The sequence below is a fragment of the Lactuca sativa genome, chromosome 5 (genome assembly GCF_002870075.4).
Source record: "Lactuca sativa cultivar Salinas chromosome 5, Lsat_Salinas_v11, whole genome shotgun sequence".
In the NCBI taxonomy this organism is placed as follows: domain Eukaryota; kingdom Viridiplantae; phylum Streptophyta; class Magnoliopsida; order Asterales; family Asteraceae; genus Lactuca; species Lactuca sativa.
Genome location: NC_056627.2, coordinates 20,532,497 through 20,558,230, shown reverse-complemented (window position 1 = coordinate 20,558,230; position 25,734 = coordinate 20,532,497). Strand labels below are relative to the sequence as shown.

The window sequence follows — 25,734 nt, the reverse complement described above, 5'->3', positions numbered from 1 at the left end:
CCATGTTTAGCATTCCATTGTGTTACTATTCTGTATTTAGTTTCTGATTTAGGTGTAAAAACCTTTTACTTTGCGTTTATGATTGAATGAAACTTTGATTATTAGACTAATTGCTATATTGAATTGTTTGCTTATGTTTAATTTATCTTGCCAAGCTTGTTAAAAGATCCTTACGTGTTAATGATAATTATTTGCTGTTAATTATTAAGTAAATTGAGTTGTATGAACATCTGCTTGATTGCTTGTCGTTTATGATTTTGATGACCATCGAGATTATAAGTCTAGGAATAACGAATGTGAAACTAGGATTAACTTGGGAATAAGTAAGTTAATGTGTGAGCCTTGTTTGATGACCATCAACAAGAGGTTAATTGAACGACCAATTTTATTAACTATATTTACAAGTCTTGCTTGATACGAGCTGAACACTAGAAAGCATGTTAGTTTAATCAATTGATCACTGTTTGAATTGACTTGGTTGCTAAAGGATTAGTTATAGTGAACGCGAATCTAATCATTTTAGGAATCGGTGAACATGAATAAATGAATTTGTGTATGCAATTGTCTATGTTTTTAAGGTGTAATTTATCTAAACCAAAGTACCTGAAGAGATTTGCTTTCCTGTTAGTTTATCGAAAGTTGTTAATTGAGATTTATTAAACTATTTCCTTATTCTTTTCGTGTGACCTGTAACCTATAATCAAACATTCTAAATTAATTCACCACCATTCCCTATGATCGACACCCGACTTACCTAAGCTATACTGTAATCTGACTAGGTACACAGCCTATAAGTGCATAGTTAGTCTAAGTTTGTTAGGTTATAAATATTAAAATTAGTGGGTACTTTTGTGCACATCAAGCAGCACGACCACTGAGAGCTGGGCAACGAGACTACCGAGGGTTGAACGACAGGGCTGATCTTCTGACTCGGAATATTAATGTCACGTCGGGAGTGCACTATCATGTATAGCATCAACTCTTCATCTACTTTAACTCTGCCTCTTCAGGATATTGTCGTACCAACCCTCCCCCCCCCCCTTTTTTTCTTAGAGGATGCGAGGAATGGAAAACGATGGGTGTATAGTTGCAAGAAATTGGGCGACACAGCTACTAAGAAAGGCTAAGCGACCCAAGTACTAACAAAACTGGGTGGCGTGGCTGGTGAGAGCTGGGCATCGTGACTGCTGAGAGTTGAGCAGCGAGACTAGCAGGATTCAGTCAACATGAATGGTGAAGGCTGGATAGCGAGACTGCATGGACCTGATCAACGCGACTTCTAATAGTCGGGTAGCACAGTTGCTGAAGGTTATTTTGAAATGTGTCACGAGCAGTAGTCGCGCACTACGCTTCTCCCTCTCCCCTTCCTCTTTTTTTTTTGAGATGTCGAGTGTTCTTGAATGCAACTCGTCTTCTGAAGTCGAGTTTTCTTCCGGGATTGTAGCAAGTGAACCTTGAGCGGCTGTCTAAATTTGATTAAAGGAATAGTCCATTTTAATTAATGTTGATGTAGCCCAATGTAATGTAGAAGCTCAACATAAGGAGCCCACTTGCACCATGAGCCCAATTTCCTTTTCCCTTTTCTTTTATGGGTCGTGTACCAGGTTGTGGACCACACGTCTCTCATTTTCTTTGAGTCCCATTCCGGGTATCCTACGATTTCATGATGTCCAAAGAGGGAAATACCGAAAATCGTTGATTGTAGCAAGATCGTCGATTGACTTAGAGCCATTGGAAGTCGTTGGAGGAGTTCGTTGGTGCCGGCTGTGATGATTTTGGTGGTTCCCTGCCGGAGTCTAAAGGAATACCAGGGTGTGATCTTTGTTGGTGAAGACAGGAGTTGCAGTTGACGCTATTTCTTCGGCACTGGAGGCAATCAGCTATGGTTGGCTGGCGATTCGAGATCGTTCGGTGATTAGAGCTCCTGGTGATTACTTGCCAGGGTTCGACGAGTGCAGAAGATTAATCAAACACAGGGGCTGGCGATCGAACTGGTTAGGGTAGCGGTGGTCGACTGGATATGGCGGAGCGATTGGAAATCGCCTGGTGGGTTTGGTTCCTCACAGGGACTCGTGACTTGTAGGTAGAGGCTAGAGCAACGACAAATAAGGGAACTGTGGTGAAGGAGCAGTGGTGCTGGGTTGCACCGGTTGTCGCCGGACCAATAAAGAAGAAGAGTCACGTGAGGCTCGGCTCCCCCCTTGCTGATATATCGGTCGACAGTGGCAGAGTAGTGATGGAGCCGTCTACTATGCTTGTGGTCGTTGGTGATGGAGTAACGACAGTCGACCGGTGATGGACTGATTAAAATCATCAGCTGGGTGTTCCATGGAAGGGATGGATGAGGTGGGCTCCACCTCTTGACTTTCTACCAGCTTTCTTGACCGTGTGGGGTCCGCACGCCTTTTTATATTTGGAGAATAGCAACAAATGTCGGGCAAAGCTATAGTTTTGACTTTGTGTGTATCAAGAATTGGACCTGGGTCCTGACACTTTTGTTTTTTTTACATAGGATATTAGACCAGATGGATCCAACTTTGTTTTTTACTATTGACAGCTCTGTCATTTGTAGGGATGAGCATATGACCCGTTGGACCGGACCGGACCGGAAAAAAACCGGGACCGGACCCGGACCGGACCAGATATACATATTAATGGGCCGGTTTTTGGGTTTTGTTTTTACCACTAATCGGGTTTCGGGTTTGGACCGGACCGTACCCAGAATACGGGATTTAACCCGGACCGGACCGAATATTTTTTTCTCCTTAAAATATATAGATAAGGATATTGAATTATTAGTTAATGTTATATATAACATTATGTATAAAACTTGATGTTTTTATTGTAACATTATTTATAAATCTTGATCAACGTTTGTTCCTTTCACTTTACAAGAAAGAGAGTATTTAGCATGCTATTTTTTGTTCAAACATGTAAATTTTTTATATAAAATCATGCAGTTTTTTTATAAATAATTCTGTTTTTTGTTGTTTTTTATACAAAAAAGCTGTTAAAATGCAGTTTTTTATTAACAATGTTGTTTCTTTTTTGTTAAAACATGCATTTTTTTATAAAAAGTGTAGTTTTTGTGCTAAATAGTGTAATTTTTATTTGTTCCAAATGTTAATAAAGTTTGTATTTTTTTTTGTAGACACCTCATTTGCACGTGATCTAACTAAAGTCCCACATTGTACCAATTTCAAAGCCTAGTTCGGTCCAAAACCCGAAACCCGGTTTAGTACCCGAGACCGGACCGGACCGAACCCGAACCCGATACATCCAAAAACGGTCCGGTTTTCGGGTAAGAAAATTCACGATTTTCGGTCTTCGGGTTTTCGGTCTTCGGGCCGGTCTGGTCCGGGTTTGGCCCGTTGCTCATCCCTAGTCATTTGTTCGGTGCACTATGCACCCTTTCCCCTTTCTCTTTTTTCATTATATTTCGAGACGGTGACAACAAGTAGTGTAAAAGAGAGCTGTAAAAATTTTACATTGTGGATATACATTTACTTTTTATATGCATATATTTTTTGAAAACCATTAATTAAAATGGTATACTGATGTGAAATGCAACCTTTATCAATATTAACTTAGACGTTTTTGAATGTACAAATTAAACAAACTTGTACACATAAACTCATTACTAAAGAATACATAGACTGAAAGTGGGTTAATACCCATCAAAGCTTCTCTTTTTCCCTTTGTTTTTTTTAACATTCTGTAAGATGTACAAGCCATATGGCTATGTGTACAAATAGTTGTTGCAGTGGGAGTGAAGAAAATCTTTACTAAAAACGATTTTCTGATAATATATTGACTGAAATGGGGTAAAAACTCACAAAAATTTCTTTTCTACTCAACTTTCTGGAAAGACACCAAAACATAGACAAAAAACGAATCTGAAAGGTTTTTTTTTATTATTAACTTCCTTTTCTTTTTCGGGTTGTTCAACAAGCTTTCAGAAAATGAACAAGAACTGATCTGGAAAATTTTCATTTTCCTTCTTTAAACTTCTAAAGAAAAACACCCAAAAATATGAACAAAAAGTGGTGTAAAAACTTGATTTTCCCTCCTGATTTTATGAACTGGAAAATATGAGTAAGAACTCATAAATCTTCTCTTATTCTCAATCTCGCTGAAGAAAACCCAAAGATGTAACTTAAAAACGGATATGATAGGGTTTTGTGTAAGCTTGAAAGATGCTTGAATGAACAAAAACAAGAGCAAATTTATAGATCTGAAAAAATTCGTTTTCCTTCTGTAAGCTTTGAAGGAAACACAATATAGACAGCTTCAACAGTGTTTTGCCAAGAAAATCATAAACCAAAGAGGATTTCTTTTAGGAAAACAACTCGAGATAAGCTAAAACACCACTTAAAATTCCATTTCTTCTCATGTTGCTTGATAAAACACAAAAATAAAAACGAAAATGGGTTAAGAACTCATAAGAGATTCTTTCTCCCTACTTGCTGAAGAACACATCAAAACATAGACGAAAATGAGATCTAATAAAGTCTTTTAAGACTTGAGAGTTGCTCAGGTCAACTAAAACAAAACATATCTATACATCTGAGCAAAAACAAGGCAGATTTGAAGATGTAAGCGAGAAAACTTAAACAAATCAAAAGATCTGAGCGAAAAAACAAGCAAATCAAAAGATCTATGCATAAAACTAAGCAAATAAAGAGATCTGAACAATGGTTAGACAGATCTGAAAAGATATTGACAAAACTCAAGTGGATCTGAACAGATCTTGGTAGAATCCAAATGGGTCTGAACCAAATGGTGCTAGAAATGAACAGATCTGAGGAAAATCTTAGCCGAAACCACAGATCTGAGCAGATCTAGACAAGAACGAGATGATTTATGCTCATTCGAGTCCGGGATGGCGCCAAATGATGCAACATCGACCTCCGGCGAGTCTGGTCTTCTGTTGCGGCGGAGATCTGCTAGTCACAATTAGAGAGATGTGTTAGAGTCGTCCCAGGGATTGTGCCCCGGGAGCGGACTCCGACGGTCAAGTTAGATCAGCTGATAAATATGAGATGGTCCTCCATAGTTGGAGAGAACCATCTTGGTGCTGGTGGTAGTGGCTGACGCCGGCGGGTGGCGGCGGAGCCACCCGGCCGGAGTATAGGGCGGCGACTAAGCCAAGGGGAAAATCCCTATCCATGGAGGAGATATTGTTCATTATATAGGAGACAATTAGGTCAAGGGGAATTAGGTCAGGCCTTGGGCCAGCCCAATTCAAGCCCAGCTAGCAAGGAGTTGGGTGAAGCCACCCGGAGGCGCCGGACAAGGCTGGCGGGCACGCACCAGGAAAGGTCGGCAAGGGAGCGCCAAGCCAGGGAGTGCCAGGCTAGGTCGACAAGAGAGTCCTCATCAGGGATGTCAAGGGAGAGCCAGGCCGGGCCGGTGGGAGAGTCCCCAGCAAGGCTGGCAAGGGAGCGCCAGGTGAGGCTGGCGCACCGGAGCTGTTTAGACCATGCCAATGGACCATATATCATCATACACATAATTCACATAGTATTCAAATATATCATCTTTATTACTTCAAAAGAGTTACAATAGTTAACCTAGAATATTATATTGTCTAAAAGTGCTTAGCCTTGAAACCCGGGCCTTACTATATAGGTTCATGTAAGTTAGGATAAAGAGCTAGTAGTTGATAGTATAATCTCTAGGTGCGCAAGTCTAAACTGGTAGAGTATAAAGTATAAATGTATATGTAGTAGTAGAGTCTGAAGTGCAATCTCTAAGCTCACGTATACCCGTGTTGAAGACGAAATGGTTGGGCCGTAAATTTAAAATACACATATTATTGGCAAATAGTGATCCATTGTATGTATACATATATATGTATTGTGGTATATGGTTTTTGGGCAACTCACTAAGCTTCGCGCTTACCAATTTGATTGTAAATGTTTTTCAGATACTTCATTGATTCGTAATAATGACAAGGTTTGACTGTAGACATGCACATTCAAACCATGTTTCCACATGGTGTAATTATACTATGATATATTTTGATAAATAAAAATGAAAAAAAAATCTGATTGAAAATCAGGACGTCATAATATCTCTCTTTTTAGTAAAGGTCAGTGCACCAAAGAAAGTTTTTTATGCATTTGCTTGCATAAACGTTTGAGGTATGATTTATGAATTGTTGTGCAAATATACAACAGATTGGGTGAATCGTTCTTTTTGGTGGTGCTTTTTTAGTTAATGGGAATACTTGTGCTACGGTAGAAGAAACCTAAAAAATGGATGGAAACATTTCATCAAGCAAAACAATACGCAGAAAGAATTGCAATCTTTATTACTTAATTCGATTACATATTTTTCTTTTTTCGTAATATTGGGTTTTTTAGTTTACATGTACTTTTTTGTAATATTAGGTGTTATATTTATATTTAGCATCCTACTTTGATGAAAAAAAGTTCACATGTATGGTGTTCATTTCTATCATCTTACTTTCATGGATTTTTTTCAAAGGTTTAATGTTGTAATTTAAAGAAATGATAAAAGAAGGGTAAAATAATAATTGTTATTATCCAGTCTAACAATTTAGAGGTTCTAACCAAACAACATGTTAAAGTTCAGATCTTAAAAATTCAAACCTCTTAAAAATTCATATCCCGTTAAACGACCCCTTAGTCTTTAAAATCAATATCTCTCTCTCTCTCTCTCTCACACACACACACACACTCGAAGATTGCAATCAAGGTGGAAGGAGTCATTCCCTCATAACCTACTCAACACACTTCCACATTAGTTTTTTTTCTCTTTTTTTTCTTCATCTTTCTCAACCCACAACACATGTTAATCCTATCTTTTTCAACCAACTCAATTAAAAAATACAAAACAACTAAGGTACAAGTCTTAAAACACATGTTATAAGAGAAAAGGAGAGAGAGATAAACTAGAGAGAAATGATGAGGCGGGTTAGTGAAACCAAGTAAACAACCCACTACTCCCAGCCCACCGAAGAGGGAGTGATATTTTGGAGGTACGAGCGGTAATTCTATTGCTAATTAAGACTTGTACCTTACTTTTTTTTTTGTATTTTTGTAATTGAGTGGGTTGAAAAATATAGGGTTGCCGTATGTCGTGGGTTGGAAAAGATGAAAAAAAATTTAATTGTGATAATGGATTGAGTGGGTTGGGAGGGAATGACTCATTCCTCCCTCGTAGGACGCATCCTCATTTAAAATGTTGTCATTTGAGGAGACACAATAACCAGTTACCCTATTAATTTTATTTTATACAAAAATGGTCCTTTTATCTTTCTAAATACGATAAGTTAGGACCCTTTGACTAGTGAATTAAATAAGGGTTAATGTCATAAAAATCTTCAGGTTTTTAAAGCTTTGTCGGTTTTGCTCAAAGTTGAATTTTATGTCCGTTTTTACCCTCATATTTTCCAAAAAATGTTCGGTTTTACCCTTTAACGGTGATAACAGGTTTTTCAGGTTACCATTATATTATCTTCGCAAAAAGAACCCTTAAGTTTACAGTTTTTTTTACGTTTTTACCCTTGAGTTTATAATTTTTTTATACTTTTACCCTAAGTATTTTTTTTTTCATATTATACGTATTCATGCAGAAAAAATCGTATTTATATAGGAAAAAAAGTTTAATTAAATATTGTATTTACATTTTTTTAAATGTTATATCTTTATGTGTGTGTGTGTGTGTGTATATATATATATATATATATATATATATATATATATATATATATATATATATATATATATATATGGGTCTTTTTTCCCTGGATAAACCGTTTAAAATGTAATAAAAAATAATGTAATACGTTTTTAGAACTACAAATACATATTTTTATGTATTTAAAAATATACATATCAATAACAAAACTTGTTCAACCATAAACATGTTTATATATAATATTAAAAAACTATAAATACAACATTTAATTAAACATTTTTTTTGTACATAAACACGATTTTTTTGCATGAATACGTATATTATGAAAAAAATACTTAGGGTAAAAGTGTAAAAAAATTATATACTTAAGGGTAAAAACGTAAAAAACTGTGAATTTAAGGGTTTTTTGCGAAGTTAATATAATGGTAACCTAGAAAACTTATTATCACCGGTAAAAGGGTAAAACTAAACATTTTTTGAAAAATATGAGGGTAAAAACGAACATAAAATCCAACTTGGGATAAACCGACAAAACCCTGAAAAATTGAAGGTTTTTATGACATGAACCCATTAAAAATAAACAATGAAGTTTTATAACTAAGACTTTTGCCATTTTTTACTAATTTCCTAACAAGTAGGTTGTAGATTGTTGGTCCAATTATTTTTAAATCCAACCCCAAGTTTGACTAGCTTGTCAATTTTAACCCTTTATTGTTTATTTTCTAATTTCAAACCTAAATTGATTGTTTTCTTTTATATTTAATATGATTCATTTACTTATAACTTTCTTTTATTATTTATGTTTTATTTTCTAAATTTTCTTTTACTAATTTCGCTCAAAACTTCTACATCTTATATGAAAATATTATATAAGGCAGGTTTAGTCCTAAAAACAACAAAAACAAAGGAAAGATGATGTCAAAGGACAACACTCGTTGGGAGTCCAATATGCAGAATTTTAGACTTGGAAGATAGTGGAAAACATTATTGGCATAACAAAATATCACATAAGAAACAAACATAGTTTGAATATGCTCCAAGCTAGCTCACAACCCCACTTTTGGATAAACGAGTATATACGTTTATATTTCGTCTATCTAGAAATAGCTTACAAAACTAAATTATTTGTATATTGAACGTTACTTTATGTTTTATGCTTGAAACACAAATCGTTTTCATATAATATCTCACATTTAATTTATATAATATCTCACATTTGATTTTTATTGTTGACCCAAATATGAATTTAATTTATATAATATCTCACATTTGATTTTTATTGTTGACCCAAATATGAACGATAAATATCAATATGAATCTACATGATTCAAAGATATTCAAATTCATTGATTACAAATCCTTTATTTATCTTTTTTCTTTCATACATGTATTACTTAACTATGTTTGCCCATAATAAACCTTCGTCTTTCTTGAAGAAATTGAAATACCAAACTCCAAAAAAAACTATATTTCGTGTTGTGTGAATAAATCAAAATAAGATTGTATAAGAGAATCTTGGAATTGTAGAATTTTAATGTTTGATATTTTGAGCCCAATCAAAAACCCCAAAATTGACAATTATCAATATTTTTTTTATGTAACCCAATAAGTGTATTCCACCTGGCCGATAAATAATCCATCCAAAATTCAATCCCCCTTTTTTACCCGGGCTAATTCAGTAACCCAAGTACTCTGGGGACTGGGGGGTTCGCCACTGGAACAAAACTGTACGGACAATTCCAATAACTCGTAAGTTTCGTTAATTTGAATATTTGATTTGTTGTGATGCGGCTTAGATCTTAATTACACTCGGATGCTCGCTTAGAAATAGATATATTTTACAATTCGATTCACCCTTAATCTGTCATTTCGTTTTTGAAATCATTGATCCATCGTGATTGGGCTTTATGTGAGCATCTTCGTTTTCTAGATTTGAACTTTGTGGAATATCTAATATTACGTTAGATTTGCCATTGATTCGATAATTGTTTGAAATTTCAATTAGGCTTAGCATTTTAGGGCATGACCGTTTGGAATCTGTGTTTCTGTTTGGTGTTTTGGTTTCGTTGCCTTTATTTGTTTCGTGTTTTCATGATGCATCTGAACTGTACTGGTTTTAGGTGTCTGATAATATACTGTACATATGAAGTGATATAGCTGTATTTTTCTTTAGCATGCCAGATGTGGCGTCTAATTTTATATCTAACTGTAACTTTTGTAATTGTGATTGATGATTTTGGGATTTTAGGCTTACCATCCGGGTTGATTACTAGATATGGGGGTTTACCTAAGCACACCTAAAACTGATAAAACATCCGACGATGGTGAGAATGAGAAACTGAGATATGGAGTCTCATCCATGCAAGGATGGCGCACATCAATGGAAGATGCTGTAAGTCCCTAGTATAGGCTACTTGTTAGTTATATAAGCTATTGTTCCTGTTTGGATTTTCTATATTCTAAAAAGGTATGATAGTTTAATGCTCTTGTAATCTTGTTGAATTTTCTCTATCTCTCTATGATACAACTTTCAGTCAGCCCAAACATTGATCACTATAGTAATTAACCAAGATTTTATGTGTCAATATGAGGTGTTTGGTAGCATGCTGCTTTACTTGACTTGGACAACTCCACATCTTTCTTTGGCGTTTATGATGGCCATGGAGGTAAGCATATGGATATAGATTATATACACACATGTTTGTTTCTTCATATATAAGGTGTCCTCACTAAGCTTTTTTTTTTTATCTTTCAGGTCAGGCAGTCTCTAAGTTCTGTGCCAAGTATCTTCACCAGCAAGTCCTGAAGCAGGAAGCTTATGCTGCTGGTGATATTGGAACTGCTGCCCAGAAATCTTTTCTCAGGTTACTCTTCTATGTTATCTATTCACACTAACCAAATACATGGCTGTTTTGTCTTGTCTGTTATCCGAAGAAATTGGTATCATTATGCAGAATGGATGAGATGATGTGTGGACAACGTGGCTGGAGAGAGTTGGCTATATTGGGAAATAAAATGGATCAATTCAGTGGCATGATAGAGGGACTAATTTGGTCACCAAAGGGTAACGATTTAAAAGGTCTAAATGATAATTGGTCTACTGAGGAGGTACTTTCTTTCTTCCTTCATACACACCAAATATACTGATGTCTGGATGAAATGAGTTGTTTCAATGAATTGATGTATGTATGTAGGGACCACATTCTAATTATGAGGGACCCGCATGTGGCAGCACAGCTTGTGTGGCAATCATCCATAATAATCAACTTGTTGTAGCAAATGCTGGTGACTCTCGTTGTGTCATATCCCGCAAGGGTCAGGTAATAAATGTTGTTTTTGTCACTATGATAACTTGTATATGTTTTTCCATTTTCATTCATGAATCATGAATATGCATTCAACTTTTTATACATACAGGCGTATAATTTATCAAAAGACCATAAGCCTGATCTTGAAGTTGAGAGAGAAAGGATATATAAAGCTGGTGGTTATATTCATTATGGTCGAGTTAATGGGAGTCTAAACTTGGCTAGAGCTATCGGTACTTCTCTCTCTCTCTTTTTTTTTTCAATTTCTTAGAAAACCTTTCTTATTATTACCATTATATCACGTTCAGGTGATATGGAGCTGAAAAAAGATAAAACACTTCCCCCTGAAAAACAAATTCTAACTGCAAATCCTGATATAAACACGGTATGTTGAAGCATTGACATTATGATTTTTCAGGCCATATGTAGGTAGCATTAGCAATTAGCATCATAAGTTGCTTAAAAACATAAAATTTGCTAATAAAATGCTTATTATTGTGGGTCCAGATAACATGACTTGCTTTTTCCCATTCTTCCTCCAACTAGGTTGAGCTTTGTGATGATGATGATTTTCTTGTTCTTGCCTGCGATGGAATATGGTAAGCTTTTTCTATTTTACTTCATTCATTTTTATATTTTAGCTTACAATATTATTACACAAAATTTTGTCAACATTCGTCTATTATAAAATACATGTTTTACTTAAAGTTTATTATTATACAGGGACTGCATGTCAAGCCAGCAACTTGTAGACTTTGTTCATGAACAACTAAAAACTGTAAGCCCATCAACACAACATTATATACTTATACGCCGCCTTGTTAGCTTCCTTTTATTACACATGACCACACCGGACAAACTCTTTAGAGTAAATTACAAGTTTAGTCCCTGTGGTATGTCAAAAGTTATTGGTTTTGTTGCAAAGTTCATCCCTGGTATACACTGTTAGTGTCAGGGACTTAATTTGCAACAAAACCAAACTTTAGCAGCTACCAATGCAACAAATGAAACAATTGGACTAAATCTATAAACCACAGGGATTAAAGTTGTAATTTACACTATTTTCTAACTTGTATGATGAGAATATGACCATTAGCCATAAATGAAATGATGCAGGAAAGTAAGCTGTCAGTGGTGTGTGAGAAGGTATTTGATAGGTGTTTAGCACCGACTTCTGGTGGGGAAGGGTGTGATAATATGACCATGATTTTGGTCCAGTTCAAGAAACCCCAATCTCAATCTGGCCCATCTACTTCTACTTCACATTCACATCCACCATCTGATTCATCTAACGATCAGGAAGTGCCTGGATCAGATTAGTTGGGTAATCCTGTCCGTTGGTTCGGTTCTTCTCAACATGATTTTTGTAAATGTTGATTTTTTGTTTTTGTTTTTGTTTTTGTTTTGTTGTGTTCATGGGTGGTAACATACAGATACAGTACAGATTATTACTGAATGCTGTTTTGTATAGCATCAAATACACAAATCTGGGATTCATACCTGGATTTGACTCTGACTTGTATTGTATGCTGTAAGAGTCCGTACATTGGCTTTCGTTTTGAACCATACCTGATAATCTACTTTCTTAGAGAATGAAGTGCTTGTATACACAATTTTTTTTTTTTTTTTTTTTTGTATTGAACTAGTTAAGTTGTCACTATGTGCATATGGGAATGCTAGGGTCCCACAAATGGGGCATCATGCATCATCACTTGTACAATATAACACCATTTTTGTTGCAATAGACCTCTTGCATTTCAAGTTAAATAAAAAGGTTGAAGTTGAACTCAACCAACCAGCTTTTTGCATTTTTTTTTCATAATTTTCCCACTCTTTTAATGGACGATTTTGACACAATTCTTACCAGAGGGTTTTAGGATTGTAGTTTCTTCTTGTTGTGTACAAAAAACGTTCATTGAGATAGCACTTAATTGATGGACGATCATCTTGCATGTGTGTGAATATTGACTGAGGGAATATATTTTGCTTCTTTTGCATATGGTTGTTTGTTTATTGCTCATACAGTCCCCTGTTAATCTTTTGTCGGATAGCTTGTATTAGTTCCTAATGTGTTTGTCATGTTTTGGTAATTATGAATCCCAACACTCACTTTGAAGGAATTGTGGGAGCTCAACTCATACGATCTCTTGCATAATCAGATACATGTTCATGATCCTAACCAACATAACAATGAAAACCTAAATAGGTCAAAAAGAATTCTATTTGAAGTATGTTGATTGTCTACACAAACAAAAGGAACAATTTAAGGACATCACATTTATTGGTCCACTAGTAAAATAAATCTCTCTTAAATGAGTGTTCGAAAGGTATCACTTACGTATCCTATATATGATTTAATTGTTAGACTAATAGACTTTATCTTAGTAGCTTAAGTTTTCTTGATCAATTTTTATTCATATAAAGTATTGTTGGAAAAAATGGGCTTTAACCCTATTTAGACCATAAAATCCTTGTCTTGTCTAATCTTAACTCTCAAGGGGTTTATATTATCCTATTTTATGCCTTTATTTCTTTTTTATATTGAATGTCCAAAACAGATGAATGATCGTTAATCACTTAAGTATGGTGCCGAGAATTTGCTTTGTGCTCAAACTGCATGGTGCTGAAAAATGGTAGATGCTGAATTTGTTATCTTAAAAGAGAATTAGGCACATTTTCAAGTTTAGTTTGTTGTGTTTAAAATAAATTAAACACAATTATCGAGTTACAATTGTTGTGTTTAAATACTGTCTTCCGGTACATAGAATGAATTATATACAATGAACGCTATTCTGCATCTCTTTGCTCTGCTAGCTAATGCAGAAAACTCAAGATTTTACACTCATGTAAAGTTTTGTAATAGCGACGCTGGATGGTTCTGAAAAAAACTTCTTTGTTTGTTGTATCATGGGGAAACAAACATCTAATTTGTTTAAAAATTTTATATCCAACACATGCCTCACTTGTAATATCATTTAAAATTGAGAAAATTCATGAAATGACCAAATTATAGGGAGTGTATGAAGAGTTTGACCATAAAAAACTAAGATTTGTAAAATGACCATGACTTCCGCATAGACAGTCTCTGCATAAGCCTTATTACTCTGAGGAATGTGAACAACAATGAGGAAATGAGGAAAGACAAAATAAATAAATGATGGGGTACATACTTCCGCAGAAGATGGCTCTGCGGAAATGCGGTATGCTCTGCAGAACATTAATATCTCTAAGGAAATGGTAGCTGAAAGAATATAAATGATTCTGACAGTTCCGTAGAGACACCTATATGGAACGCATCAACACCTCTGCGAATTTGTTCTTCATCCACACACCTCTGAGGAACTGTTCTTTGGCTAACCATGGCAAAAATCGGGATTTCCTAACTGTTCTTATCAAATCGGGATTATTCGTGTTCCGGCCTTCGTTCCACAACAACGTCCCCCCAAACGGCCTAAGCCATTCGCACTTCCGCAGCCAAGCAAGTAGGAACCAGATTTTTTTGTGTGATTTCACAATATTACCCCTGCAACCTCAATTCCTCAAAGATAGTACCATTCCTCATAGGTTTAAGGCTTCCGCAGAGCCCTTCTCTGCGGAAGTCATGGTCATTTTACAAAACATGATTTTTCATGGTTAAAATCTTCTACCAACCCCTTTCCTATGGTCATTTAATGAATTTTTTCTTTAAAATTTCATTTATATTTTTTTTATCTATTATCTAAGAGATATGACTCAATGTTTTCATGATGACTTATATATGAAAAACATGCTTATCTGTAAATATCTTCGATATTTTTGTAAATTTCAATATTTTTTTATACAAAGAAAATTGCAAAATGGCTATTGTGGGTTGTTTATTTGGTCATGTCAAACTTGAAAAGACTAACTTGTCCCTAAGCTATTTATTTTTCAATTTTATTTATTTATTTAAATTAATATGTTTCTATAAAGTAATAAATGGCCTCACACCCACACCTCATCCCTTTCACTCCCACCTTCTTAAAGAGAAAGTCATTCACTCCTATCTCAACCCCTTTCATCGGTGACTCCATACCCTATCACAAGAGGAAAGTTAAACATAGAGACATAGACTACACCCCCACACATTAACCCTTCATCTTCTGCTTATTATTGGTGCCACTTCTCCCTCTTACTTATCCACATATCTTATTATGTATCAATCACACAAACCTACCCATCTCATGGTTACATCGAGTTCCTATGTAGAATTAAAAAAAAAAATAAAGAAAATAGGTGTGTGTACCCAGTAGGATAAGCATTTTGGTTGACTTTACTACATGTAAAAATCGATCAGATAGTCACAAGTCTATAAATCAAAAGAAATTGATCTTGAAGATTCCAAATCGTTATCTACCTTGATACAATTAGAGGAAAATGACATAGATATTGTTTTAGCGACGTCTGATGATTCTTTATCAATCGGAAACTATGGGGTGTTTTTAGTGTCAGGATTTTCGGTGTGGGGATGAGGGTAGCCGGGTAGATGTGTGTTTTTTTATTATTAATAATAATAAAACTAATGTCGGACATCGTAGCACAAATTCCTCAAAAACAAAAACCAAGCGAAGGTTGTGGAGTCTAATAATAAAGCTTTTGATTAGCAAGCTCATTAAAAAAGTTGGCTTTGAATTTTTTCTATAACTTGTTAAAATGTTGAGTGCTTTTGTTTCTAAAAAAATATTTTGGATACTAAAATAGGGTGATATTACCCTCCTTTGCCGGGCGTAATATGCAAAATTTCTATTAGATAAAAGATCATTTTTATAAATTTTTAAACGTATAATTGTTTCTAAAAATAACCTGCATATAAACCTTTTCTAGTAAACTATGGGGTCAGTTTTTGTAATTTTTTTTTATATGAAGACCAAATTTGTCAATATACGAAAGTTTTAATTATATGAACCATTTCTATAAAATAAATCTGCATAACAACATTTGTTGTAAATTGCAGAAACAGTTTTATTATTTTTTTTCAATATAAATACTAAACCTGCTGAGATATCGAAGTTTTGTACCAAGTATCACCCTAAAATATAAATTTCTCAATTGAAATTAATATATGTATATAATAATATAAGAATGAAAAAGAAAAATAAATATTTTTTAATAGATTTCAAGCCGATCGAAAGACCCACCGTTTGTTTTGGATGGGCCCGGGTTTTCTTATTGGAGTTCGAACTTGAAGAATATGACTCCAAATTTGATTGCGTCAGATTCCAACCGAGCAACGGCAACCACGTGTGTCGTATGCATTTTATGCAAATCATAGACGGCGGTACACCTCGTCACTTCTCAATTTCTCATTCATCACGAAGATGTAGACAATTCATGCATCTATAAGGTTATATACGCTTCCGAATTCTAATTGAATTGTTTGATTCTAAATTTTCCATATGTTGTTTGTCGCAGGTTATTTGATCGCGTCTTGAACTGTTGCAATTCAATTTTGGTTGAGTGAAACCCTAATTCTTCGAAATCGGATGAAGGAAGTAAGTGATTCTTCATATAATTCACTGATTGTGTCCCGAGACTGTAATCGCGTGAATTAATAAGTAAAGTTGATGGAAGATGAGCCCAACCCTCAAAAAAATCGATTTTGTGCAAATTTAACGATAGTGTCTGAGGAGTGTACTATGTTTACATTACAATCACTAGTATTTGTCAGTAGAGTTTGTAATCCTCTTGATCGTTTCTGACTTGCTATTTGCAAATGAAGTAATCAGGTGCATAATCATGTTTGACTAGACAACAATAATCTGTTAAAAGGAAGCTTTAATGCCCATAGACCATCGTCATTCCAACACATAAAGTTTTTAATACCTAAATATTGTCGTAGTTCATTGATAGAATTGTAGAAATTTAGGCAATAATAGCCATCTTTTGCTACATTACAACACAGATACTTCCCACCAGTTCTGAGATTATCACACTAGACTGAATCGTCTTAGGTTTTATGTAATTTGTTTCTTTTGGAAGGACCTAAATTTAGAGGTCTACTTGTTGTTTGGTGTCAAAAAAGCTAATAATATATTGTATTTGGAACTTTGCACGAATATGTAATGTGCATATCAAATAACTAGGTAGAATGAAAAGCAAATTTGCATATGAAAAATCCGTAATCAATTGAATTGAGATTATTATGAAAGTTTGTTTTAAGTATATCGATACATGTATCTGCAGTTAGAGGTCTCTAATGGAAGACCTAAAAGAACGTCTCCTCCCATCAAAACCTGCATCTGGTATAAACCCTAGAGATGCATCTTACAGGCGGCAGCCCTTTCAAGGAGTAGATGTTCTGGGCCTAAAAAAGCGTGGGCAAGGGCTTCGATCATGGATCCGTGTTGATGCTGCATCTGGTGAAGCCCAAGTTATTGAAGTTGACAAATTTACTATGATGCGTCGCTGTGATCTTCCTGCACGTGATCTTCGTCTTCTTGATCCATTATTCGTGTACCCCTCAACAATTCTTGGGAGAGAGAAGGCAATAGTTGTGAATTTGGAGCAGATTCGGTGTATTATAACATCGGATGAAGTTCTTCTTTTGAATTCACTCGACAGTTATGTGTTACAGTATGTGGTGGAGTTACAACGAAGGTTAAAAGCTGCAGGGGATGCAGGTGATGTTTGGCAATCAGAAAGCTCTGATTTTAGCAGATGGAAAGGAGTCAGGACTTTTCGGGATATGTTTGGAAGCCCTTCACCCGATTATCTGCCCTTTGAGTTCAAGGCTTTAGAAGTTGCTCTTGAGGCTGCTTGTACATTTCTGGACACTCAGGTTTTGTTTAATTGCTCTTACTTTCTATTTATTAGGATTTAATGATGACTAAATTGTGATCGATCTGACCCTACATCATTTGCTTCTTTATAATAAAAAAAAAATGTTGTTTAATTTGATCAGGCATCAGAATTAGAAATTGAAGCATATCCGTTGCTTGATGAACTTACATCAAAGATCAGTACTTCAAATTTGGAGCGTGTTCGTAGACTGAAAAGCAGACTAGTTGCTTTGACTCGGAGGGTTCAGAAGGTCTTATAATATCCTCCATCTCTTCATGCTTTATTAAATTTTTTACACATGCAAAATTTATAGAGCACATTACAAGATTGGTCTTTGAGTTTCTTGATATTTTATAATTTTCATTTTGGTCCGGATTGTTTATTTTCCTATAGGTAAGAGATGAAATAGAGCAACTGATGGATGATGATGGAGATATGGCTGAAATGTATTTGACTGAAAAGAAAGGGGGAAATGAGTCATTATTCTACAGTGGTGGTGGAGATGGATCTATGGCGGGATACAGATCAACAGATGGAACGCAATCTGTTTCTGCTCCTGTGTCTCCGGTTTCTTCACCAAGAGATGGAAATGGGAAAAGGCTTGAAAAGAATCTAAGCCTTGCAAGGAGCAGCAGGCATGATAGCATAAGGAGTTCAGATACTGCAACTGGAAATATTGATGAGCTGGAGATGCTTCTTGAAGCTTATTTTATTGTCACTGATAGCACTCTCAATAAGCTCACATCGGTATCTTCTTTGTTTCTACTTTATTTATATCAACTCATAACTATATTACAGTTTTGGTCCCCTAGCCCTAGCCCTAGCCCTAGCGAGTATACCTGATTCTTCTCTTGAGATAGAGCAGCTGAGGGACCAAAATTGTAATTTACTCTGTCTGTTGTAATATTGGGTTGTGTCTAGTGGATTTGTGTTTTGATTTAGTTAAAACGTTTATTGATGGTTTCCTTTTGGTGTTGTGGGTGTAAATGTAATAGCTGAAGGAATACATTGATGATACTGAAGACTTCATCAATATTCAATTGGTATGTATGCTACTGTTTGTATTGAAAAGAAAAGTAACATGACGAATGTGGATATATAAATTAAATGCACTGCACTGCAGGATAATGTTCGGAACCAGCTGATACAGTTTGAGTTGTTGCTGACAACAGCGACGTTTATTGTGGCGATATTTGGGGTGGTGGCTGGGATTTTTGGGATGAATTTTGAGATCGGGTTGTTTACTAGCCAGTCTGCATTTAAATGGGTACTGCTTGTTACAGGGATTTTTGGACTCTTTTTGTTTGCTTCCTTTCTCTGGTTTTTCAAGTACAGAAGACTCATGCCATTGTAGTACATCCTTCAATGGCATTGGATAGCAGGAGTCTTATTATTTCTTCAATGCAAATGAAAAAACACCCTATGGAGATTATTTGATAAAAGGGTTGAATCTGAATGAAACCTTCCCTCCCCTCATTTCCTTTTTACTTTTTTGTAATTACTTTATGGATGTTTAAAATTATGCAAACTCACATAATTAAGTTCAGTGACAACCTTAGATTTTACCATTCTTACCAAAAATACTCTCATTATATTATATATATGAACACAGATACTATTTAAATATAAATAAAATCAATAGAACCAAAACTATTTAAATATAAATAAACTTTTTTTTTTTTAACAATTATCATCATTTATGTTCTAGTTCCTTTCTTCTTTTGACATAAAGCATTCTGCCAACTAAATGCCCCTTCAAAACGTCGTCAATTTAAAGATATAATAACTTGAGCTGCCAATTATTTCTATCTTTCAAAATCCAAATACAAAACACAAGAAATCATTCACTTAACAAAATAATGAAAAAAACCAAAAGCAGTACTAGGTTGCCCGAGTATTCTATAAAAGAAAACACCATGGTATATGTTTATCATTTATTTTGATGGTGCAGAATGTAGACGTGCATTTCGAGCTCTATCAGCTTTCTCCAAGTAGTCTTGATGGGATTGATGTTTTGTACCTTTAATTGAACAACAAACATCATCGGTTAGATCTCCAAAAAAAAATTTAATCAGCAAATATGTAAAAATTAGGACTTTATAGTGACTTTTTAGTTTTTAGTTAAGTTGTCCTTTATGCATCAAGTCAAAAAAATAATAATAATAATAATACCGGATTAAGTTTTGTCCCCATTAAAGTCCCACTAAGGGGATGTTTTGTTTAGAATCATTGGGGTTAATGGGTTAAGCACTTAATGTCGACAGCTATACATGGCTAATGTATTAAGACACCTACTCTTTACATATTTGCCTTTTCTTTTCCTCCTAACTCATCTCACATTAAAAGCTTGATTAATATTGTGAAATTTGCTTTTGGGAATATAAGGGAAAAATGTTCATTTACTCACACTCAACCACTTTATTCAGTCTAGAAAAGAATAAAACCTTATGCATACAACACTTTGTCACAACATGCAACAAAACTCTTCCCAACATTAACCTAACTTGACTATTCTTTTAACCTTACAGATAATCCAATAAGATGGTGCCTGGATACGTTATATAATGCTGAATAATCACATATAATAAACGCTTGCATGAGGCAGTGTATGAGTTGCTTATGCTACTTGAAGATGTAATAATCACCTTTGGTAACAAGTGCAAACTGATTATGTGACCCTTAATAACCTTATGATACCCAAACAATGAAATCCAATTATTGAATAACCACTTCCAAATTTGAAGTCCACACACGCCCTAGAATTAGAAATCCATTATATGACCCTTAATAACCTTACCCTTACTATTGCTAATCTTTACTAATATCTAACCCTGATCATGGGAGGCATTTTTTTGCATCTTGGTGTATAATTTATGCTAGCAAAAACAGAAAAGATAAATCGAATGATCCTAGATGCAATCAATCAAAGCGTGAATAAAAACCCTAATGTTGAGATTAAAAAGATGCAATCTAAGTGACCAGTAACGACGAATTGATGGATAGAGAGAGTACCTCGGTTCATGAGGTACCATGGAACGCCAAAGAGGACGCCGATGATGGCCATGCCGGCCGCGACATGCTTCTTTTCACCACTGTAAAGGTAGTGCTCCATTTTTGCCCTAAATCCTCCATGATTCGCCTGGCTTCCCATTTCTGATTTCCGCTCCACGGCCTAAACCCTCTGATTTCTTTCCCACTGCCTTTTTCGTGCGAAGCAAATAAACCCTTCCGTTTACTTCTAGGATCCGATATAGTTAACAAATGAGGAATCATCGGGTCAATAACGATGGACCAAATAATAAAAATGGTAAATTACACAAATGGTCTATCTGGTTTGGTGGTAATGTGTGATTTCTAATTTCCTTTATTGTTTCCTCTTATTTCACCGATTATTTTACATTTTTACTCTTAATGTTATTTTTAATTTCTTTTATAATTCAATTTTAATTATTATATAAATTAAAACATTAAATAAACTTACCCCACCCCTAATTAGACGCCACCCCCACACCCTCCTTTTAACCTTTCTCGTATTTGTGTTTCCTCCTCCCTGAAAACAATCTCTGGTCTCCTACACCCCCACCCTACCTATCGTCCGAGTTAAAGTTAATACATCTCTACCAGGTAGTCGAACCCTAGCCCTTATCCCTTCCCACTTCCACCCCCAATGGTCTCGTCGGAAAAAAAAATCATTGACGACGGCTATGGAATCACAAACCATATCCACAACTGGTTGCGTTTGGTGGTCAGAGCGTTACTGACATCTGTAGAAAGAAAAAGTGTGTAACATTCAGATCCTTGAGGTATGAAAAATGTAAAGTAAATATGAGTTTTGGGAGGGTCACGCCATGAAGGAAGCACTGTCATGTCGTGACATGACCGCATTCTTCGGGATGAATCATTTATGTGTCATGACGTGACACTCTATGGGTCGCGATGTGACACCTACTCAAATGTAAAAACCTAATTTCAGACTTAGACCCTAGTTAAAGGAAGTGAGGGGCTATGGTTTCCTTCACCCTCATCATCAATCACCTTCAAACGACCCTTTGGTCAAACCCTAGCTCTCTTGAAGCTTTTGAGCTCATTTTTGCAAGCTTTGGTGGTTTTGAAGGAAGGAGAAGAAGTTTTGGTGCCTAGATCCTCCAAGTAATCCCTCATCATCGTTGTATGTGGCTTCTGGACTTTTTGTAAGTCCGCAAACTCTCATCTTTTTGTCGTATGCCTCTTAGATCTAAATTTTATGCCATATCTTAACCCACTTGTGAAGATGGGATGAGTACAAAAGATAAAGTTTGCAACTTTAAGACTCCTCTGAGTCCCGAGAGCTTTATATCTCATAGATCTAGGATGTGGTTGTGATTTGGGGACCTTGAATGAATTTTTTTTGTTATATTGCATCTTTTGACCTAGGTTTGGGAAAGGACATGCATAGGGCATGCATGTCCATAAAGTTTAGATTTTTAGGGATCATTAGGTCCCTAAAACCCTTCTAGAAATTTTAAATTGAAGACTTTATGAATTAAGTGCTTAATGGTTGATTCAATGCATTAGAGTTTCCATTAGGGACCTTAGACTTAAGATATTGGCTTAGAGGGATTTCTTGATGGATAAAGTTGGAAACTTTATCCATTAAGATCTTGGGAAGAATCAGATATGAGCTTCGGAGCTCATGGAATTGATGGAAAATGGTTAAATCTATTAAGCTAAGATAACCAATTTTCACGATGTGACATCCCTGTTGTCACGACGTGACGACTGGGGGTTTCCTCGATCAACTTAGATTGATTTCGGCATGACTTAATGACCTATACATCACGACGTGACGATAGTTTGGATCGAGATTGAGTTGAGCTGGCTAAGTTGAATCGTGACTGAGTGGGACCGGGTTGAGTTTGTTTCCCACAATGTGGCCATGAGTTGGTCATGACGTGAGGATCAACTAATGGAAGTGCTTGTTGGATTAGGTGTCTAAGCTATTAACTAAATTATTATAAACTTCAATTATTAGCAAAGTCATTTTAGATTGCCCTCAAACCTAGTAATTGACTGGAACGTTTTTTGGTGAGAAATGATGATTTTTTAATTTATTATATAATTAATAAATTAATTAGAAATCAAAATAAATAATTCATTAATATGTTTTGAAAAAAATATATTAATTAGAAGTTATATTATTTAATTAAGAATTAATAAGAAACTAATTAGAATTAATTGGATTAATTAAAAATAGAATGAATAAAAGTGTCAATGTCCAAAAGTTGAACATTGACTGATTCTAGAACCTCCTTAGGAGAGGGGACGGTTCTAGAGGGGTTTATGGAGCTTTTCTAGGAGTTCTAGGAAGCTTAAGGTTATTTTAGGGGAAAAGAAAAGCTTAGGGTTGCTTGGGGGGGAAAGCTTAGGTAACAAATTTTTTAGAATTTTTTAGGAAAAGAAGGTAACGAACTTTCCACTTGGTTCACATTTAGTCCCTGAATTTTTTTTCATGCATGATTCGCCCCGAAATTATTTGAAATTATTCACATTTTAAATAATTCATGGGTAAATCAAACACGAAAAAAAATTCAATAACTAAATATGAACTAATTGAAAGTTTGTTATCCTTTCAAGTCATTATCTTTTTTTTATAATCACCCCTTAGTTTATTTTTCTTATTGGTAGCAATTACTTTGATTTCAGTCACTATGATTTGTTTTATGTTGTGTTTGTAAGGAATATTACAGAATATAATGCATATCACATAACCATGTTTTAGTTCATTACTTTAATCCTAGTCAATGAGATAAACTTTTAACTAGAGTTTCTTTATTCACGTATGAGTGAAATATCAACCCACAAAGAAGAAATAAATCAGTAGAGTTCCACAAAGGCAAAATGACATATATACGAGCAATAAAACGAAAAGTGGATTGGAAATCAAAAAGAGCATAGCGAGCATGTACATATAGAACTAACATACAAATAGAAAAGGTAATCAAGTAATAACTATGAAGAAAAGTATCGTCAAAACAAGTTGAAAGTAAAAATAGTGAAAACTAGGCAAAATGCACAAATAACATAAAGGCAACTAGCACCTAGACTACTCATGTACTACTCCACAACATTGAACTTATGCATCAACACTCTTTAATCAAAACTTGTGTGCTAAAGAGAAAAACCTCATTCAAAGTTAACATTGCATTATCTTCACACTTCTTTATCATATGTTTTCTCTTCCTCGCACAATTTGCACCATTTGGATTGAAAATCGTTGTCTATGTCCTAAGTACATGTCTGAAACCACCACAATCTTTGTTTCTTCAATTTCTATGTGATTAAAGTCACTTTTATTGTATTTTTAACTATAAAGGTATATCACACGATTGCTATAACATCCTTATTTTTGTGACCTTCATATTTAGTGTGTGCTCATTCTTAATAATATTTAGAATCATTTTCAGGATAATGACTTGAAAAGGTAAAAAACTTTAATTTTATTCACATTTAATTAATAAACTTTTTCATACACATAAAAAATAAAATATGAACAATTTCAAATAATTTAGGATTAAAAAAAAAAAAGAATTTAATGACTCAAAGTAAACAGAGTTGTGTTATATCATTATCCCAAGATATAAAAGGGGTTTTGCATTGCAAACTGCAAAACGATATTCAAAGTTGAAACGCTCAGTTGAGAGCAACTCGATTTTAGGGGATGGGGATATTGGCATGCTTCGGAGTTATGGTGCCCTTTCCGTTCTACTATTGGCTATGGAATCACCCACAAACATGGGTGAATCTCTGCGGAAAAGGTCGAGACCCTTCCAAAATCATGGCTATGGTTTCTCATTTTCTCAAGCTGGTTCAGTTCGCGTCGCTCTTCTCCGTTTCAACCTTCTCATGGCCTCCTCCTCTCTACTTCTGGCCCCTCTTCTTACTCGGCCAGTTTCTTAACTTCAGGTCGGTACACTTATGCTCTGAACCTCTAGCTAATACGAAATAGCAGTTAGGGTGAAGTTTTGGGATGATTTTTGACTTTATTGGTAATTAAATTGCAACTTAGGTTTAGTTTAGGGTTTGCTAAGATCTTATAGACGCTCTACAATTGATGATTATAAGACTTCTACAATAACGTTTGTGTGCATAAGCTGTGTGTTCATTGTAAGACAAACATGAGTGTGAATGTGATTCTTTTCATAACAAAGTTTAACATTGATTCATGATTCATGATTCATCCAATTGTAACTGTGTTATCATTTAATTTAATATTTGAAACATCAACTAATTACTCGGATTCTAAGGTCTTTTTTCGGATGATGAATTAATTACAGGGTATATCAGTTGCTTGGTGAGTCAGGCACTTACTATGGTGTACGCTTTGGGAAGAATATACCTTGGGTCACTGAATTCCCTTTTGGGACAATAAATGATCCTCAGTATGTAGGTAGCATTATGAGCCTTGTAGCTTGCATACCATGGGTTCCCTTCTTGTATATCTTCCTCTGGGTTTTAGGCTACATTTTCATGATCCATGTTGAATCAAAGGAGGATCCAGCTTCTCGTGCCAACCCACTTTCTTGAATTTTGACCGGTCAACACCTTTCAGTTTTCTGACTGATTTCAAGAACACGGATTCAAATTTGTTATTCCAGATAGATTCATGTTTTGTTTTTCATTGTCCTCCGATTTTGATGTTGTTGTATGCATTAAATAAATTTTCTCTAGTGTTTAACTGTTTAAGTTTTGACTCATGAATGCAACTTAGAGAAATTCATGCCTTTCTCCTTTTCTTTTTTCAAAATGAGACTCTGGTATGGTCAAGGAAGTAGTACTTATCTTTATGAAGTTGAATTTGTTAGAGGTTTATATCTCATAAGGACTAAAATCTAAATGCAATAAAAAGGAATGTATGTTCGTGACTTTCTATTTTTAGCTTTTTCTCTTATAGCATTGTACTTTCATTATTTTCTTATTAAGG

The 25,734-nt window shown here is 35.0% G+C and overlaps 4 protein-coding genes across 8 annotated transcripts; 3 read left to right on the top strand and 1 right to left on the bottom strand.

The window, feature by feature from the left end:
• The first annotated feature begins 9,164 nt into the window (after positions 1-9,164).
• Positions 9,165-12,569, top strand: LOC111914858 (probable protein phosphatase 2C 60). Of its 3 annotated transcripts, none has more exons than XM_042902382.2 (11): positions 9,165-9,395; positions 9,917-10,060; positions 10,271-10,334; positions 10,424-10,532; positions 10,623-10,776; positions 10,863-10,988; positions 11,086-11,209; positions 11,285-11,361; positions 11,523-11,575; positions 11,700-11,754; positions 12,093-12,569. In XM_042902382.2, the coding sequence occupies exons 2-11, from the start codon at positions 9,944-9,946 to the stop codon at positions 12,294-12,296; spliced, it is 1,083 nt and encodes a 360-aa protein (XP_042758316.2). In that variant the 5' UTR covers positions 9,165-9,395; positions 9,917-9,943; the 3' UTR covers positions 12,297-12,569. The 3 variants fall into 3 exon arrangements, with proteins under 3 accessions (XP_042758316.2, XP_023766337.2, XP_023766338.2); XM_023910569.3 differs by having other exon boundaries at positions 9,173-9,417; XM_023910570.3 differs by lacking the exon at positions 9,165-9,395 and adding an exon at positions 9,430-9,577.
• A 3,621-nt stretch (positions 12,570-16,190) lies between these two features.
• Positions 16,191-19,339, top strand: LOC111914860 (magnesium transporter MRS2-1). Of its 3 annotated transcripts, none has more exons than XM_052764136.1 (7): positions 16,191-16,338; positions 16,407-16,486; positions 17,178-17,772; positions 17,896-18,024; positions 18,168-18,521; positions 18,770-18,817; positions 18,898-19,339. In XM_052764136.1, the coding sequence occupies exons 3-7, from the start codon at positions 17,191-17,193 to the stop codon at positions 19,126-19,128; spliced, it is 1,344 nt and encodes a 447-aa protein (XP_052620096.1). In that variant the 5' UTR covers positions 16,191-16,338; positions 16,407-16,486; positions 17,178-17,190; the 3' UTR covers positions 19,129-19,339. The 3 variants fall into 3 exon arrangements, with proteins under 3 accessions (XP_052620096.1, XP_052620097.1, XP_052620098.1); XM_052764137.1 differs by having other exon boundaries at positions 16,197-16,272; XM_052764138.1 differs by having other exon boundaries at positions 16,200-16,314.
• Positions 19,340-19,552: 213 nt separating this feature from the next.
• LOC111914859 (uncharacterized) lies at positions 19,553-21,023 on the bottom strand. The gene is made up of 2 exons (XM_023910571.3): positions 20,787-21,023; positions 19,553-19,794 (listed from the first exon to the last, which is right to left on the bottom strand). The coding sequence occupies exons 1-2, from the start codon at positions 20,923-20,925 to the stop codon at positions 19,709-19,711; spliced, it is 225 nt and encodes a 74-aa protein (XP_023766339.1). The 5' UTR covers positions 20,926-21,023; the 3' UTR covers positions 19,553-19,708.
• Positions 21,024-24,412: 3,389 nt separating this feature from the next.
• On the top strand, positions 24,413-25,534 carry LOC111914861 (phosphatidyl-N-methylethanolamine N-methyltransferase). The gene is made up of 2 exons (XM_023910573.3): positions 24,413-24,716; positions 25,088-25,534. Exons 1-2 carry the CDS (start codon positions 24,472-24,474, stop codon positions 25,335-25,337), a joined length of 495 nt encoding a protein of 164 aa, XP_023766341.1. The 5' UTR covers positions 24,413-24,471; the 3' UTR covers positions 25,338-25,534.
• Positions 25,535-25,734: the final 200 nt, after the last annotated feature.

Excerpts from the sequence above, each read along its gene's own strand:
- LOC111914859 (XM_023910571.3), bottom strand. The coding sequence starts at position 20,925 with ATGGGAAGCCAGGCGAATCATGGAGGATTTAGGGCAAAAATGGAGCAC. Across the intron at positions 19,795-20,786 it reads ATGGTACCTCATGAACCGAG|GTACAAAACATCAATCCCAT; the intron begins GTACTCTCTCTA and ends GTTCAATTAAAG.
- LOC111914861 (XM_023910573.3), top strand. The coding sequence starts at position 24,472 with ATGGGGATATTGGCATGCTTCGGAGTTATGGTGCCCTTTCCGTTCTAC. Across the intron at positions 24,717-25,087 it reads GGCCAGTTTCTTAACTTCAG|GGTATATCAGTTGCTTGGTG; the intron begins GTCGGTACACTT and ends AATTAATTACAG.
- LOC111914860 (XM_052764136.1), top strand. The coding sequence starts at position 17,191 with ATGGAAGACCTAAAAGAACGTCTCCTCCCATCAAAACCTGCATCTGGT. Across the intron at positions 18,025-18,167 it reads TGACTCGGAGGGTTCAGAAG|GTAAGAGATGAAATAGAGCA; the intron begins GTCTTATAATAT and ends ATTTTCCTATAG. Across the intron at positions 18,522-18,769 it reads CTCTCAATAAGCTCACATCG|CTGAAGGAATACATTGATGA; the intron begins GTATCTTCTTTG and ends TAAATGTAATAG.
- LOC111914858 (XM_042902382.2), top strand. The coding sequence starts at position 9,944 with ATGGGGGTTTACCTAAGCACACCTAAAACTGATAAAACATCCGACGAT. Across the intron at positions 10,533-10,622 it reads GCCCAGAAATCTTTTCTCAG|AATGGATGAGATGATGTGTG; the intron begins GTTACTCTTCTA and ends ATCATTATGCAG. Across the intron at positions 11,210-11,284 it reads AAACTTGGCTAGAGCTATCG|GTGATATGGAGCTGAAAAAA; the intron begins GTACTTCTCTCT and ends TATCACGTTCAG.